This window comes from Oryctolagus cuniculus, chromosome 3, assembly GCF_051225735.1.
Source record: "Oryctolagus cuniculus isolate XC-2025 breed Fujian yellow rabbit chromosome 3, ASM5122573v1, whole genome shotgun sequence".
Classification (NCBI taxonomy): domain Eukaryota; kingdom Metazoa; phylum Chordata; class Mammalia; order Lagomorpha; family Leporidae; genus Oryctolagus; species Oryctolagus cuniculus.
The window spans coordinates 40,181,838-40,199,286 of NC_142869.1; the positions used below are offsets into that span (position 1 = coordinate 40,181,838).

Here is a 17,449-nt window from a genome sequence, read left to right on the forward strand (position 1 = left end):
TAGTACTTTTGTGTTCAGAGCTGAAGAGAGAAGATGGTACTTGGAGAAAAGATAGCCTTCTAGGCTCAAGAGTGGGATGTAAAGGAAAAAAAAAACCTTGCTTCTACATTGTCTAACACTGTTCTTTAGAATGGAAGGACACAGCTATTTGGGCAGAAATTTTGAAGAAAAAAAATTGGTCACTTTGCTGAAATTCTTTTGGGCTATTTTTCCTCAGAACTTTAAAATGACAGGGGATAATGTGGTTAGATGCGAGCCATATTGCTGGCTTCTGGGTTCTGGTGTTGCAGAGGCATGAATTGGTATAGAAAGATGAGAATATTGGAGGAAGGGGAGGGCAAAGGACAGTATTCATAGGGCTTTATCTTCACTGGGTCTTTTGCCCACTGTCTCTTCTGAAGTAGCATTGTTTGTCTCATTTATCACAAGATATGTTTTTGCCATGACACTTAAAAATAGGGAGCAATCAGAGCCTGAGAGTCTGTGTATTTCCAATGGTAATCAGATATCATAGGGAGATTTTTCTATCAATAGCTTGGAATAGAAGCGTATTGAGTCATAAGGACCCATTTGTACCATAGATTTAAAGCTCTTTATTTCCAAAACATCAGATAACTGAGGTCAAATAAATATACTGGTAAATGAATTTTAAAAATTTAGAAATCCACATAATAGATCATAATAAAAATTAGGATACTCTGAAACAAAGGTCATTTCCCACTCAACAAGCCTATATGTATAGCAATTAGATTAATACTAGTTTACCTGTTACTAAGTCCAGGTACTCTTTTTTGTTTATTTCAGAACATTACCTTTTGATGAGTTGGTCCAAAGAGCAGCTGAAGAAAAGCATAAAGAATTCTTTATTTCAGAGGTAATTGCTTTTACCAGTTTTTAAAAAAGTTTTATTTATTTATTTGGAAAGCAGAGTGACAGAGAGAGGGGAGCGACAGATCTTCCATCTGCTGATTCACTTCTCAAATGACTGGAATAGCTGGGACTGACAAGGAGCCAGGACCTCCATCCAGGTCTCCCATGTGGGTGACAAGAACTCAAATTCTTGGGCCATCGTCTGCTGCTTTAGCGGGAAGCTTAATCCAAGCAGAGATGGGACTCAATATTAGGTACCCCAATATGGAATGCAGTATCCCATGTGGCAGCTTAACCCATTGCGCCACAGTGACCGCCCCTTAAATAATTTTTTAAAAAAAGCATTATATGTGTATACTAAATAGATTTTTGTTTAAAATAATATTTTAATTTTTTTACTTTTATTAATATAAAGAGAACAGATTTCATGTATTTCAAAGGTACAATTCTAAGAAGATAAGCATACTTCCTCTCTCCTTCCCTCAATCCCACTCCTTCCTTTTTTCTTTAATCTTTGCATATACATAATTTCAGTCCAATCTATAATCACAAGTTTAATGCATCACTACCCATAATACTCTAAAAGTAAAAAGAATAAAGACCACAGTTTCCCAGGAGTATACATAAGGGCTAAAAACAACTATCAAATCTAAAAGAAAGGCCGGTGCTGTGGCTCAATAGGCTAATGCTCCGCCTTGCGGCGCCGGCACACTGGGTTCTAGTCCTGGTTGGGCGCCGGATTCAGTCCCGGTTGCCTCTTTTCAGGCCAGCTCTCTGCTGTGGCCTGGGAGTGCAGTGGAGGATGGCCCAAGTGCTTGGGCCCTGCACCCCATGGGAGACCAGGATAAGCACCTGGCTCCTGGCTTCGGATCAGCGCGGTGCGCCTGCCGCAGCACGCCGGCCGCGGCGGCCATTGGAGGGTGAACCAACGGCAAAGGAAGACCTTTCTGTCTCTCTCTCTCTCACTGTCCACTCTGCCTGTCAAAAATTAAAAAAAAAAAAATCTAAAAGAACATTTGATTTACAAGAGCCATTGCATTCTCTGATAGCCATTCGTAAGATTTGGTTGGATGCACCATAGGTTGTAGCTCTGTTGTTCAGAATTAGCTCTCAAACCTTTGCCAAATTATTTTTATGAGCCTCAGTATCTAGAAAATGAGGGTAATAATAGTACCTGTTTCATAAGGTTTTTATGAGAATTAAATAAAATCTGTGAAGTACTGCTGTGTGATATGTAGAAAATCATTAAACATTAGCAATTAACATTACATTCTTTGAACATGCTTAGTCTGATATGGCAAATTTAAATGCTATTGGAGAACTTTATTTTTACATATATGTCTTTTACTATTGGACTGCTTTCATAATGTTAGCTGTTAATAATGATTCCTACTATGTGTGTTGCTGTAACATTTGTTCAGTATTAAGTACAAAAGAATTCTAGTTATTTTACATTATAGTCCAGCTTTAAGTAATTTGGCTTACATACCTTGAGATAGGCCTTCAATATTATAGTTAAATACATTTTTAAAAAATATACTGTTGAGGCCAGCATTGGCATAGCAGGTTAAATCTGTGCCTGTGATGTGGGCAATGGGCGCTGATTCGAGTCCCAGCTGCTCCACTTCTGATCCAGCTTCCTACTAGTGTAGCTGGGAAAGCAGCAGAGGATGGCCTAAGTGCTCGGGCTCCTGCACCCACATGGAAAACCCAGAAGAAGCTCTAGGCTCCTGGTTCCTGGTTTCAGGCCCAGCCCATTTGGGGAGTGAATAAATGGTCGAAGATCTCTCTCAGTAACTCTGACTTTCAAACAAATAAATAAATAAATCTTTTTTTTAAAGTGCACTATTTTACCTCAAATGCACATTTTAAAAATAAGCTGCTTTTTTCAGTAAAATTGTTTGCATTTGAGTCAGCTGGGCCTGAAAGTTTGGTTGTAAAAGGTGTTGCATTTTCACAGTTCTCGATAGGTAATGGTAATACTAGATTACTACCAAGATCACTATAAACTCTGTATGTCTATGATTTTGTATTACAACTAGAGTCTTTTTTTATGAAACTAATTTTAATCTGTTCCTTTTATTATGTCTTTATACAATTCCCCCTCTACTATATAATCTGATACAAAAGGAATTTAAAACCCATTCCATTTTTCCAAGTTAAAAAGACGTAGACATTTACCATCTATATTCTTTCTCTGAACTGATTCCATTAGCTGTGCTGGAGAACTGGATTTTGAACTCATAGCCATGCTTTGAACATTGTGTCTTCAGTGGCCCTTCAAGACTTTCCTAAGGGTAATGAGTGGACAGATTCCATGAAATAGGAAATGAAGCAAAAGAGACAGGTTGAAAGATTAAAGTTGAAAAAATATGGAAAGTATGTAAACAAGATGAAGATGGACCATCAGTTCAGTCCTCCAGGAAGCAGACACTGAGATGGAATTTAGAGTGCAGAACACTTCATAGAGTCATACCTGTGGAAGGAAAGGAGAAAAAGCTGCATCGGGCAGGCAGGAGCCCTCAGAAATACAGATCTGACAGTCTGCCAGGTCATTGTGGAACTCCTGAGCAAGACTGCTGGTCAGAGGAGCACTGCTTACGGTAGCAATGTCTAAGCCATTTACCATCTTACTCAGTTATTTGTTGAGGCCACCCCAAGAACATGACCTGGGTTCAAATGCTAAGATGGAACTGCAGAAGTTAACAGCTTGCAATTCTAAGTTAATCACACTCCTCTGACCAAATAGTGGGTCCTTTCTTCAAGGGGAGGCTGAGCAGTACATCTCTGTCTTTGTTTAAAAGGGGCAGAATTCATATTCTTGAATTGGATTCGCCTTTTATTGACCCAGTCTATCTGTGTTCTCTAGTTCTTGTAGAAAATGCAGGCAACAGTGAATGTATTATAATTCAGTTTCCTATTTAGCTTTGAGTAAGGTACAAAAGCAGCAGTTTAAGTTTACGATGATGAAATGATATGTTTCTGATTTATACATGAGTTGACTTTTCAGTATTGGCATGAGAATTTATATGGTCAAGGATAGACTTAGCTGGGTAAAATGTGATGTTTCAGTTTAATACTTTGAGATCATATGTGCTATGCAGTTGTGAATTATTTTATTAAATGTTAAGATACTGTTAAGAAAATCTAAGTAATTTAGAGTATAAAGTCAGTCATTGTGACTCTATATACAATTTGTGTGTGCTGCCTTTAGAATTTAATTTCCTAATGTTTTGTGGATCTGGTTATTATAAGCATCATATGAGCATTTCTTCATATGGCCACCAGAGAGCATTAGTAGAAAGGGTAAAATAATTGAACTTTTTAGGAAACTAAGTAACTGGGTCATATTTTAAGAGTTATTTCCTTCCTACTTTATCTCCTAATATTTTTAAATGAATGCTGATGTTAATTTTTCTTTGCAATGTTTAAGGATGAGAAATACTACCTACGGTCACTTGGGGAAGATCCTAGAAAAGTAAGAATTCTGGATTTTAAATAGTTGCTTAAAACCTAAATAAGTGTATACATTTTAATTTACACTGTAAGTTTTATACTTCTTGCCTGACATATAACCTGTTTTTTTTTTTTTTTTCATTCTTTTCTTGATGATTTGTACACCTGAAAAGCAGGATAATTTTTTTTAAAGATTTTAGTTATTTATGTGAGAGGTAGAGTTATACACAGTGAGAGGGAAAGGGAGAGAAAGGTCTTCCTTCCCTTGGTTCACTCCCCAAATGGCCGCAATGGCCAGAGCTGTTTCAATCTGAAGCCAGGAGCTTCTTCCAGGTCTCCCATGAAGGTGCAGGGGCCCAAGGACTTGGGCCATCTTCTACTGCTTTCCCAGGCCATAGCAGAGAGCTGAATTGGAAGAGGAGCAGCCGGGACTCGAACCGGCACCCATATGGGATGCCGGCACTGCAGGAGGAGGATTAACCTAGTGCGCCACAGTGCTGGCCCCAGAAGGATAATTTTTAAAAGTTGATTACTGGCTGGCGCTGTGGCTCACTACGCTAATCCTCTGCCTTGCGACGCTGGCACACCGGTTCTAGTCCCGGTCGGGGCGCCGGATTCTGTCCCAGTTGCCCCTCTTCCAGGCCAGCTCTCTGCTGTGGCCAGGGAGTGCATTGGAGGATGGCCCAAGTGCTTGGGCCCTGCACCCCATGGGAGACCAGGAGAAGTACCTGGCTCCTGCCATCGGATCAGCGCGGTGCACCCGCCGCAGTGTGCCAGCCGTGGCAGCTATATTGGAGGGGGAACCATCGGCAAAAAGAAGACCTTTCTCTCTGTCTCTCTCTCTCTCACTGTCCACTCGGCCTGTCAAAAAAAAAAAAAAAAAGTTGATTACTTAGTTTACAAGAAGAATCATAGAATCTTAGTGTTAAAGGTAAACTAAACTCTACACAATAAGAAATCTCTTCCATTGTGTATTTCACAGATAACCATCCAGTTAATAAAATACTGATCTAAAATAATTTTTTAAAATCCTAAATATCTCATTGTACAAATTTTGACGTCTATTCAAATTAAATGGCTGCAGTGTTCCTAAGGTGATCAAGAAAGATTGCATTTTTTTGCTGAAGTCACTATTTAGTTCTTTGCCCTCTTTTTTTTCTCCCTCAATAGAACCCATAGATTTTTACATAATTGATGAATTTCAAGGTATTGTCTCCTGAATTTTTAATACTTAGTATTAAAGTAAATAGCAGTTGTGTAATTGTTGCCTGAAGTGGAAAGAACCTTCGTATTAATGAAGCACTTTGAGGTTAACAATAGTGATATTTTTATCACAATAGTGAATTTTTTTATTTTTTTATATATTTTTAAATTTAATTATTTTATTTTATTTTATTTTTATTTAGTAAATATAAATTTCCAAAGTACAGTTTATGGATTAAAATCCCCCCCCATAATTTCCCTCCCACTCGCGCCCCTCCCGTCTCCCGCTCCCTCTCCCATTCCATTCACATCAAGATTCATTTTCAATTATCTTTATATACAGAAGATCAGTTTAGCATATATTAAGTAAAGATTTCATCAGTTTGCACCCACACAGAAACACAAAGGGTAAAATACTGTTTCAGTACTAGTTATAGCATTACTTCACATTGGATAACACATTAAGGACAGATCCCACATGAGAAGTAAGTACACAGTGACTCCTGTTGTTGACTTAACAATTTGACACTCTTGTTTATGGCGTCAGTAATCTCCCCAGGCTCTAGTCATGAGTTGCCAAGGCTATGGAAGCCTTTTGAGTTCGCTGACTTTGATCTTATTCAGACAGGGTCATAGTCAAAGTGGAAGTTCTCTCCTCCCTTCAGAGAAAGGTACCTCCTTCTTTGATGGCCCGTTCTTTCCACTGGGATCTCACTCGCAGAGAGCTTTCATTTAGGTCTTTTTTCCCAGAGTGTCTTGGCTTTCCATGCCTAAAATACTCTCAAGGGCTCTTCAGCCAGATCCGAATGCCTTAAGGGCTGATTCAGAGGCCAGAGAGCTATTCTATGAGTCTGCTGTATATCCCGCTTCTCATGTTGGATCGTTCTCTCCCTTTTTGATTCTATCAGTTAGTATTAGCAGACACTAGTCTTGTTTGTGTGATCCCTTTGACTCTTAGACCTATCAGTGTGATCAATTGTGAACTGAAATTGATCACTTGGACTAGTGAGATGGCATTGGTACATGCCACCTTGATGGGATTGAATTGGAATCCCCTGGCACGTTTCTAACTCCACCATTTGGGGCAAGTCTGATTGAGCATGTCCCAAATTGTACATCTCCTCCCTCTCTTATTCCCACTATTATATTTAACAGGGATCACTTTTCTGTTAAAATTTAAACACCTAAGAATAATTGTGTGTTAATTACAGAGTTCAACCAATAGTACTAGAACAAAACAAAAAATACTAAAATGGATAAAGTATTACATTGTACATCAGCACAAGAGCTGATCAAGTCACTGTTTCTCATAGTGTCCATTTCACTTCAACAGGTTCCCCTTTGGTGCTCAGTTAGTTGTCACCGATCAGGGAGAACATATGATATTTGTCCCTTTGGGACTGGCTTAATTCACTCAGATAATGTTTTCCAGATTCCTCCATCTTGTTGCAAATGACTGGGTTTCATTGTTTTTGACTGCTGTATAGTATTCTATAGAGTACATGTCCCATAATTTCTTTATCCAGTCTACTGTTGATGGGCATTTGGGTTGGTTCCAGGTCTTAGCTATTGTGAATTGAGCTGCAATAAACATTAAGGTGCAGACCGCTTTTTTGTTTGCCAATTTCATTTCCTTTGGGTAAATTCCAAGGAGTGGGATGACTGGGTTGAATGGTAGGGTTATATTCAGGTTTCTGAGGAATCTCCAGACTGACTTCCTTAGTGGCTTAACCAGTTTGCATTCCCACGAACAGTGGGTTAGTGTCCCCTTTTCCCCACATCCTCTCCAGCATCTATTGATGGTAGATTTCTGCATGTGAGCCATTCTAACCGGGGTGAGGTGAAACCTCATTGTGGTTTTGATTTGCATTTCCCTGATTGCTAGTGATCTTGAACACTTTTTCATGTGTCTGTTGGCCATTTGGATGTCCTGTTTTGAAAAATGTCTATTGAGGTCCTTGGCCCATCTCTTAAGTTTGTTGTTTGTTTATTGCTGAACCTGCAATCTTGTTATATAGTCTATTATTCCTTCATTATAAAGATCATGTGTTGGGGCTGGCACTGTGGCATAGTGGGTATAAAGCCACCGTCTGCAGTGCCAGCATCCCATATGGGTACGGGTTTAAGTCCTGGCTACTCCACTTCTGATCTAGGTCTCTGCTATTACCTGGGAAAGCAGTAGAAGATGGCCTACGTCCTTGGGCCCATGCACCTATGTGCAAGACCTGAAAGGAGCTCCTGACTCCTGGCTTTGGATTGGTCCAGCTCTGACTGTTGTGGCCATTTGGGGAGTGAACCAACAGATGGAAGACCTCTCTCTCTCTCTCTCTTTCTCTCTCTCTCTGCTTCTCTTTGTCTTCCAAATAAATAAATACATCTTAAAAAAAAAGATTATGTGTTGGAAGATGATCACATCATAGTTTTTCTTTTTGGTTTTTTTTGTTTTTGTTTTTTGAAAGAGTTACAGAGAGAGGTAGAGACAGAGAGAGAGGTCTACCATCTGCTGGTTCACTCTCCAGATGGCTGCAACGGCCGGAGCTGTGCCAATCAGGAGCCAGAAGCTTCTTCTAGGTCTCCCACAAGGGTGCAGGGGCCCAAGGTCTTGGGCCATCTTCTGCTGTTTTCCCAGGCTTCAACAGAGAACTGGATTGGAAGAGGAGCAGCTGGGACTAGAACCGGCACCCATATGGGATGCTGGCGCTTCAGGCCAGGGCTTTAACCTGCTATGTCACAGCGCCAGCCTCCACATTATAGTATTTTAAAGCAGTAAACAAAGTTTTTGCTTTATTTCTTCTCAATATCATGGTTTCTGTTGGCAGCCTTAGATAAAATACGTATTATGCCCATATTGTGTTTATCATCAAAATTATTTCCTGTTTTTTTTTTACTCTAACCTTTTTCTTTTCTGTTTCTGTTAATGCAGGATGTTGCAGATATCAGAAAACAATTTCCTTTATTGGAAGCAGATATTAAGTTTCCAAATTTCTTTAAAAAGGAGCAGTTCTTTTCCAGTGTTTTTCGAATTAGCTCATCAGGATTACAACTTTGGACTCACTATGACGTATGTTACACAAATGAAAAGTCTAAAGCTACGGTAGATTTTTAGCACTTATAGATTTAAAAATCATGGTTTCTGTTGGCTACCCTAAATAGATCTTTGCTGTGTAATTTGCTGAAGCATGAGTTTTAAAAATAGGTGTTCTGTAAGGCAGTGATCAAAGATGAATTATTTAGCAAAGCCTGGTTAGTTTCTCACATTTCTATTTCTGTGGTTTTATTTTTGATTCATTGCACACACACACACACGCACACATACACACACACATCAAGTTTTATGAAGTTTTTTTTTTTCCTTTTGCATGTGAGAAACAGATAATGGGGGAAATTTTTTAATTGGAGAAAGTGGTATGCTTGTGGGATGAGGACACATAAATGCTACACATGACTCTAGCCACCCAGAGTTTTGTTCTTTATGAGAAAGAAGCTTATAGAGTCATTTCCAATTGTAAGCAATTGAGGATATCAGAAGCTCTTAATATATCCATCCCTTGAGAACATCAAATGTCTGCTGTATTTATAGGGCAGTAAGATGTGTGGAATATTCATCTTGATTTATTTTATGGCATTATAATTGTTTTTGCTTAAGTATGTGAGTAGATACATAAGTATTTTTAAAATGTTTTAAAAAACTAGTATGTGATTTGGTGTTGGGAGATGGAGAAACATAGGAAGTTAAAGCAATACCTAATAGATTTCCAAAGATAATAGTATTTTTTAAAAACTTCTGAGTAAAATTATTATACTTTATACACATACTTTATAATTCAGTTGAAGACCCACTGAAGAGGAATTTTACATAGGAAATCTAATTAAATGAGATGGACTTGAAATCCTAGCATATTCTCTTTTTTAAGGATCTACATGAATGAAAATGGTGAGATACTGATATGATAATTTAAAATACATTTTTCACTAAATTCTGTGACTTTTAAATTTTCCTTGTTACAATTGAATATATAAAGCTGTTCTTAAAAAGTAAGTTAAAGAAATGCTAGTTTAATTCCATAGTTACAGTTTATACATATAAAGGAGAAATGCTTAGGTAGAAGTGATATGTAAATCATCATGAATGTGTCTTGCTTGGTGTATATCTCAATTTCTTCACTGAGAATCATGTGGCTCTACCATTTAACATTTTTCACAAACTGTACAAAGAAAGTGTATACTTGCATACATGGAAGAAGTTAAGATTGCTCCATTAATAGATATGTTAAGGAGCACGCATTGTGGGAGAGCAGGGTAAGCTGCCACTTGGTATGCCTGCATCTCCTATTGCAGTGTCAGTTTGAGTCCCAGCTACTCTGCTTATGATCCAGCTTTCTGCTGATGCCTCCTTCCTGGGAGGCAGCAGATAATGGCTTAAGTACTTGGTTCCCTACCACCCACGTGGAAGACCTGGATGAAATTCCAAGCTCCTGCCCTCAGCCTGGCCCAGCCCTGGCTGTTGTGGGATTTTTGGAGGGTGTACCAATGGATTGTAGACATTTCTGTCTTCTCTCTCAATTTCGCTATGCCTTTCAAATAAAGTCTTAAAAAGGTAAATATTTAAAAATTATATTAAGAAAAATGTCCAAGTTATATTCCTGTACAAATTATTTGAAAACCAAGTTACCTATAACCAAATTATTATTGGACGTATATTAAGCACTTTGTATTTTCCTTACACCTGATGTTTCTAAGCGCTTTGACTTTTTGTCGAACGACGGCTTTCTGTAATATTCGTTGACAGATAAACAAAATCAATATTTACCATTGGGGAGCCTCAAGGTTTAACTATCCTGTCAGTGGTGGGGAATAGGTAAATAGTTCCCTAATTTCATATTTCCTATTTTCCATATTTCATTTTTTCCACTTTATGCCAGTACTGCAGAAATATCTCCAATAGATGCACAGTTATATGTGGGATACAAATATTTTCATTATTAGATTTGGGTGATTATGATAGTTTTAAGTAATATTAAGTCCCATTAAAGGATAGGGTTTACAGTTAACTGTTTAGAATGCCATTGGTTCTGTTTATTTGAATTTTAGATACTGCTTACCCATAAATGTACTATCTGGTTTTCAGGTAATGGATAACTTCTTAATACAAGTGACAGGAAAAAAGCGTGTGGTACTGTTCAGCCCTCGAGATGCACAGTATTTGTATTTATCAGGTATGGGTTTTTTTTTAGGTCTATATTTCTAGAGTCAATCTTTTTGAGCAACCTCTATTCTCATAAAAAAAAAAACCTTTTAGGACTTCTTCCTAATTATGATGTATTGTATTTTCTATTATGTGTGTGTATACATGTAATGATATGCTATATGAAGAATAAGATTTTCAGATCCCCTTAATTATATAACATGGGTGTCAATGGTCATAATTAAAGAGTGGGTCATTGAAAATTGTCTTAGATTTCAAGAGAATGGTAATTATTCTCACAGTGTGGGTACAGGAATTCTATTGTACTAAAAAGAATAAATTTTCAAATTTATATTTGTAATTTAAAAAAAAATTCTAACAGCCCAGTCTATATAATCCCTTTTTGGAACTTTGCAGGTACTAAATCGGAAGTGCTGAATATAGATAATCCAGACTTGGCTAAATATCCACTCTTTTCCAAGGCCAGAAGGTATGAATGTTCCCTTAAAGCTGGTGATGTATTATTCATTCCTGGTAAGCTTTTTAGACTTCAGTAATGTGCTGTTTATAAAATTTATATTTTTTCATTCATTCTTTCTGTGATTTTTTAAGTACAAAAGTATATTTGTTATATGTATTCTGTCTTATATGATATTTTTATATATGTGTGTTCATGCATCTTTAAAGTATGCTTAGACAAACTCATAAATTTAACAGTCCTATTTTTAAAGGGCAACTTACAATAAATATAATATTGTACTGTAGATTATTTTAATAAATTATGTCATTAGACATTTTATATCTGGAAAAAGATTATTCCTGATTGTTTTTGCTAAAACATTTTTATTGTCACTTAAGTATTTACCAAGAAATGGTATGTTTCAAAGCCAAAATAGATTACAGAGTTTTTTTAAATATCAAAAATATAATACTCTCAATACCTATGATGTCTTTTCTGTACATTATCTTTCTATATACAGTCTTAGTTTCACTGACTTTGTTTGAAAGTTCATTAAATTTCCATATTGTTAGTATGCACTGCAGTGTGTAATTAAATTTGTTCAAATGTTTAAAAGTGAACACTTGAAAATTATAAAAGTCACAATTAAAATGAAAGTGGCACATTAAGAAATTTCATTTTTATAGTTGTATTTCTCATATCTAAATTAATATATTGATTTTCAATCAGTAATGCCTCTCTTCGGTGACAGAATTAAGAAAAATATTAATGAGTTTTAAAATATGATTATCGCATTTGGAGCTAGATTAGAAATTCCTTGAAGACAAGGAATGTCTGTTGATCTTTGTATTCGTGAAAAGGCCTGATACAATGACTTTCATATAACTGGTCATCTGTAAGAATTAGATGCATTGACTTGTTATTCTTGCATTCATTAAAAACAGCCAGCACATTAATCTTTTTTTTTTTTTTTTTTTGGACAGGCAGAGTTAGACAGTGAGAGAGAGAAAGGTCTTCCTTCCATTGGTTCACCCCCCAGTGGCTGCCAAAGCCAGGAGCACATTAATCTTCAAATCCATTGCCATTTTAAAATTTCTATTTAACTTTAAAAATATTTTTATCTTTGGACCTTAGAGAACATGGTTAAAGGCTGAGTAGTTGTCCCTTTTTCTATATACAACTTTTTGAAAAGAAAATTAGAAATTCTTAACATATGCATTTTGAAACAAAAGCAAAAGCTCCATCTTTGGCATTGAATAAAATATTCTGAAAGTAAATCATATTTGAAAACTAGATCTGCAAATCAAAATATTTTTAAGCTTGTTTTTCCTTAAGCCCTCTTAAAATGTGTTTGTTTCTAAAATTTCAATTTCCTTTTTTCCAGTATTAAACATTTTTTATGTGATTAGTATTCCATCTTTGTCGTTTAATGGTATTGCTTTACTATTCCTATAGCACCTATATTTTAATACTGTCTAGACTCAACTGAAAACAAAGAAGTGGACTTCTAGAGAAAGTAAAAAAAATCAGTTCGGTATACCGTGTGATAAAATTTACTCATCATCTCTACCACCATAATACATGCTTCCTTTCATATATTTACTATGAGGAGCTGCAAGAAATGTAATTGCATTAGAAATATGAACCTGAGGAAGCCACAATGAATGCAAACTTAAGCAAGTTAGAAAACTAAATTGCAGCTTGAACAGGAAGTCTTTAAGAACAAAAGTTCTGTACTGAATCAGAAAAGGTCAGAGTTATTCCTCAAATAATTGAAATGTTCTGTGTACAAAAAAAAAAACAAGAAACAAAAAAAAAAATACCACTTTTGATGTGGTTATATGACTCAGGAAGTGTAAACAAGTAACACGAAACACAGTCCCAAATTAGACAGCTAAAAAACAAATATAATTTTATTATGTCTTTCAAGTTAAAAGGAAAAATTGCTATTTCTAAAGGTTTTAAAAGTAAGGGTTGTGCTATTGACACTTTAAATTTGTTGGCAATTCATAAAAGTTAAAATGATTCTGTTAAAAGCTGGGAGTGTGCTAACGAAGGGATCTGGTTACAAGAATTATTTCTTACATTGGCTATATGCAATTCGTGATATTTCACTGACATTTTGGGCTTTTTTTTAAACTGTAGGTTTTATTTTTAACTTGTTTTTTAAAACTTTATCCAGCTTTATGGTTCCATAATATAATTTCTGAAGAGTTTGGAGTGGGAGTGAATGTCTTTTGGAAGCACCTTCCATCTGAATGCTATGATAAAACAGATACCTATGGAAACAAAGATCCTACAGCAGCATCAAGAGCTGCACAAATTTTGGACAGAGCCTTAAAAACACTGGCTGAATTACCAGAGGAATACAAGGATTTCTATGCACGGCGAATGGTCCTACATATTCAAGACAAAGCCTACAGCAAGAACTTTGAGTAAAGAATGAAATGAATAGAAGGAATATAAACATTTTCATAAATTTAGCACAAATATTGGGAAACTATAATATATATTTTAAATTTTAGAGATTTATGCTTTGTTAAAATAGGGAAGATAAATCAATCTCACATTTCCAGATTAAATAAGTTAAAGGGATGTTTGCATGGTCTCTACTTGATACAGATGGTTATAAAAAATTCTGTTTTGGGACTTTTCTATAGTTCTCTGGTGCAAATAATGAAAAATTCAATTGTAGAAGTACTTAATACAAAAATGTATGTTTCACTTCATAATACATGAAGTCTACTGATAGTATAGGCTGCAGTGTTTCCAATCCAGTGATTCAGTAATGTCATCAAAAAACCTCAGGATTCACCCCCCGCCCCCATCTCCCCCTCACTCCCCTTTCAACTACAACATTGGCACCAACCTAAGGCTGGCTACCCTCGTGGTCATGGGATGATTGCCAGCCGCAGTTGGGGCTTTGTGCATCTTCATTTATATGCAATGGAAGAGGCAGGCTAGATGCCAAGGGCCCTGTGTTAATATGAGAAAGCTTTCCCAGAATTCACTACCAAATCTTGGGTCACACTGCTCTAAAGTGACTCAGATTTGTCCATCACTGAGCCAGTTAGGTCTGTGGAGCTGGGAGTAGAATCCTATTCCTTTGAGGCACATGAATTGTGCAGCATACGGCTGGAGAATGGATAATTTGTTTAAATAAATGTACTGACAGGAAAAAAGGTATGCAAGCTGCAGTATATACCACATTTGCCTAGAATCAGAATCTTTTGAGGAACTTTGTTAAAAGATGCAGATGCCTAGTCTAGCCTTGTAGAGTTTGATTCAGTATGTTAGATTTGGTTTAAGTACCTAATGCACCTCACAGGGTTCTGGTGCATAATCAGCACTGAGAATCATTGGATTTGATGACAGTGATTTGGATTACTTTGTGATTTATTCTAAACATTTAATCTGATCCTGGTTTTTCTGCCACCCATTATGTCAGATGTGTCCCATTTTTTCATTTTCCAATCATAGAAAACAAATTAATACCTATATTTACACCTTAACCTAACTAAAAGCTTTTCCCCACTAAATTTTTTATATATCCCCTTTTAAAGAAAAAATTATTTTTAAGGATGAATAAATGAGTGATCCTATAATGTTGTCATTTAAGAAATGACACTGAGAAAGATTTAAAAATATAAAAACCAAAGACATTGAGTCATTGAGAAAAAAACAAATATATTTACTAAAGACAAATGTACCCAAGTAGAGCAATTTCTGACATCAATTTGGTAGATTAATTAGAGATAATAATTTTCTCTAATGAAGATAATCTTATCCTCATGTACTATGGAGCTAGATTAATTTTAGGCATAAAAAACTGTAGTAAACTACAAAGGAAAAATAAATAAAAATTCTAAATTTCCTAAGCATCTTTGGGAAGATATGTTGAAGTTACTGAGGACAACAGAGGGGAAAAAAGTCTTGCAGTAAAGAAATTGTTTTAATATATTAGCCAGAGCTAATGATCAGATTTTGATCTTTGGTAACTTTTAGCCCAAGCAAAATATTTTATTTAGTGTTGCTTTTTCCATTACGAAATGAAAAAGACAAAACCACTTTCAGGTTGCACAGTATGTATATATATATGTGTGTGTGTATTTACATATGTATATATATAAAAATATGTATTTAACTTTTAATGAGCTTTGTTTTTCTCTTAACCAGTAAGAGAATCAGGGTAAAGTTCAAATCCAGAGTCACATAAGAACAAGTATACTTGGAAGTGAAATGGATTGCAATTTGCCCATTTTATTTTCACTTAATTTAATAAGGAAGCAAACTTGGTGACCTTAAGCAAACTAAATAACCTGTTTAATAAACTGTTTTACTAATTTTTAAAATAGTTGATCTATACTGTACTTCCTAGGGTTGCTATAAAAAATGCAGCTAATTCAAGGGTAGGTAACACAGTTGATGACTGCTAGTTACTCCATTTCTAGTCCCTTCTTACTGAAAGATTTGAAGTAACTCCTGCTGCACTATTAAATTACTACATTTAGGAATAGGTGTTTGGTTGCTGGTTGAGACACTGGTGCCTGACATCAGAGTACCTAAGTTCAACAGCCTGCTCCAGCTCATGATTCCAGCTTCTTGCTAATGCAGACTGTGGAAGGTAGCAAGGATGGCTCAAGTAATTGGGTTCTTGCCACCAGTGTGGAAGACCTAGATTGAGTTCCCAGCTTCTAACTTTCCCAGCCTAGTCTCTCCATTATGGGTATTTAGAATGACCCAGCAGTTAGAGGGCTTGCTCTGTCACTTTGCCTTTCAAATAAACAAAAATGTAAAATTAAATTACATTATTTAGAAAGCTGGAACTGGGAGGTTTTAAAGTTACTTTCCTGGTCATAATTGTAATGTTAGGGTCTGTTTATTTTAAATACATACTATTAATCTTTTTTGTCTGCTGAGTGAAGACCAAATGATATGTTTGCTTGTACTGTGTAAAATAACAGATTGTTAGTTGCAGCTTCTCAATTTTATTGTTGAAAAGATTTTGGAAACCACTTCATCAACCCAGATTGAATAGGTTGGTGTCCAGGCTTGCACAACTGTGAGTGACAGAAATGGGGATTACAGTTGAAGTTATTAGATCAGAAATTCTTCAATTTTTTTTTTCCTTTATGTGCAGCACATCTCACAGATGCTTCTGAATACATAGCTCTTCTGTGGCTTAATAGTCTGGGGGCTTGACCCAACACAGAAAAGGAATTATTTCCTTCTTCCAGCAAATCACCTCACTACACTGCTTGCTATACAGACAAGGCTTCAAAGTAAAATTAATGAATACAAGTGGACATCAGTGTAATACAAAAATGGAATGTCACCCACAAAGAATGAGGCAGAGGAATATGTACTAGCATAGGATTTTCCCAATGTTATTACATGAAAAATAGGCTTGAAATTGGGCTGCCATTTGTTTAACAGGATGTGCTGTGTGTAAACATTTATATGCATATGCACAGAATTATATCTACAACAATACACGAGAAACCACTCATAGTGGTTGCCTCTAAAAGACTGAATAGCTAGGTGGGACAACTGGAATTTGCTATTTTTTTTTTATTGGAAGTTTCTTTCACATTAGTTGTTCAAAGTAATTTTCAAAATACTACGTATGGAGGGGGCCGGTGCCGTGGCTCACTTGGTTAATCTCCACCTGCGGCGCCGGCATCCTATATGGGCGCTGAGTTCTAGTCCTAGTTGCTCCTCTTCCAGTCCAGCTCTCTGCTGTGGCCTGGGAGTGCAGTGGAAGATGGCCCAAGTGCTTGGGCCCCTGCATTCGCATGGGAGACCAGGAGGAAGCACCTGGCTCCTGGCTTCAGATTGACATAGCTCTGGGTGTAGCAGCCATTTGGGGGGTGCATCAACTGAAAACCTTTCTCTCTCTCTCTCTCTCTCTCTGTAACTCTACCTGTCAAATAAATGGAAAAAAAACAACAGAAAAACCACGTGTGGAGAGTAATTATTAGCATTTCAAATGAGCAGTATTTATCTTGGTACATGAATACACTAGAATTATTTTTATTCAGGAGTCAATTTTAAACTTCTCAATTTCATGAAATATCAAAACAAGCAAAACAAAATGAATAAGGCTTGTATCCTTCATCCATTTGAACAACAGCTATATGAACATTTGGGAAGAACTTTAGTTAATAAGCCTTGCTCTCACCTATAAAAAGTTGCTAACAGACACTGAGGCTGAATTTAAAGAGTTGACCAAAAAAATACACAGGAAACTGGATGGCAGGTCTGATGGAATTGGA

General features: G+C 36.4%; 1 protein-coding gene across 5 annotated transcripts in view; it reads left to right on the forward strand.

Annotated features, from left to right (window-relative positions):
* The window catches only part of TYW5 (tRNA-yW synthesizing protein 5), a 25,565-nt gene extending 11,796 nt beyond the window's left edge, over positions 1-13,769 (forward strand). The window contains exons 3-8 of one of the 5 annotated variants that reach the window (XM_051848323.3): positions 805-874; positions 4,304-4,348; positions 8,453-8,590; positions 10,658-10,745; positions 11,132-11,248; positions 13,357-13,769. In XM_051848323.3, coding sequence (XP_051704283.3) covers positions 805-874; positions 4,304-4,348; positions 8,453-8,590; positions 10,658-10,745; positions 11,132-11,248; positions 13,357-13,613 — 715 coding nt within the window. In that variant the 3' untranslated portion in view covers positions 13,614-13,769. The remainder of the gene's footprint in view (positions 1-804; positions 875-4,303; positions 4,349-8,452; positions 8,591-10,657; positions 10,746-11,131; positions 11,249-13,356) is intronic. The other 4 variants (XM_089329017.1, XM_051848325.3, XM_089329018.1 and 1 more) reach the window with 4 other exon arrangements.
* Positions 13,770-17,449: the final 3,680 nt, after the last annotated feature.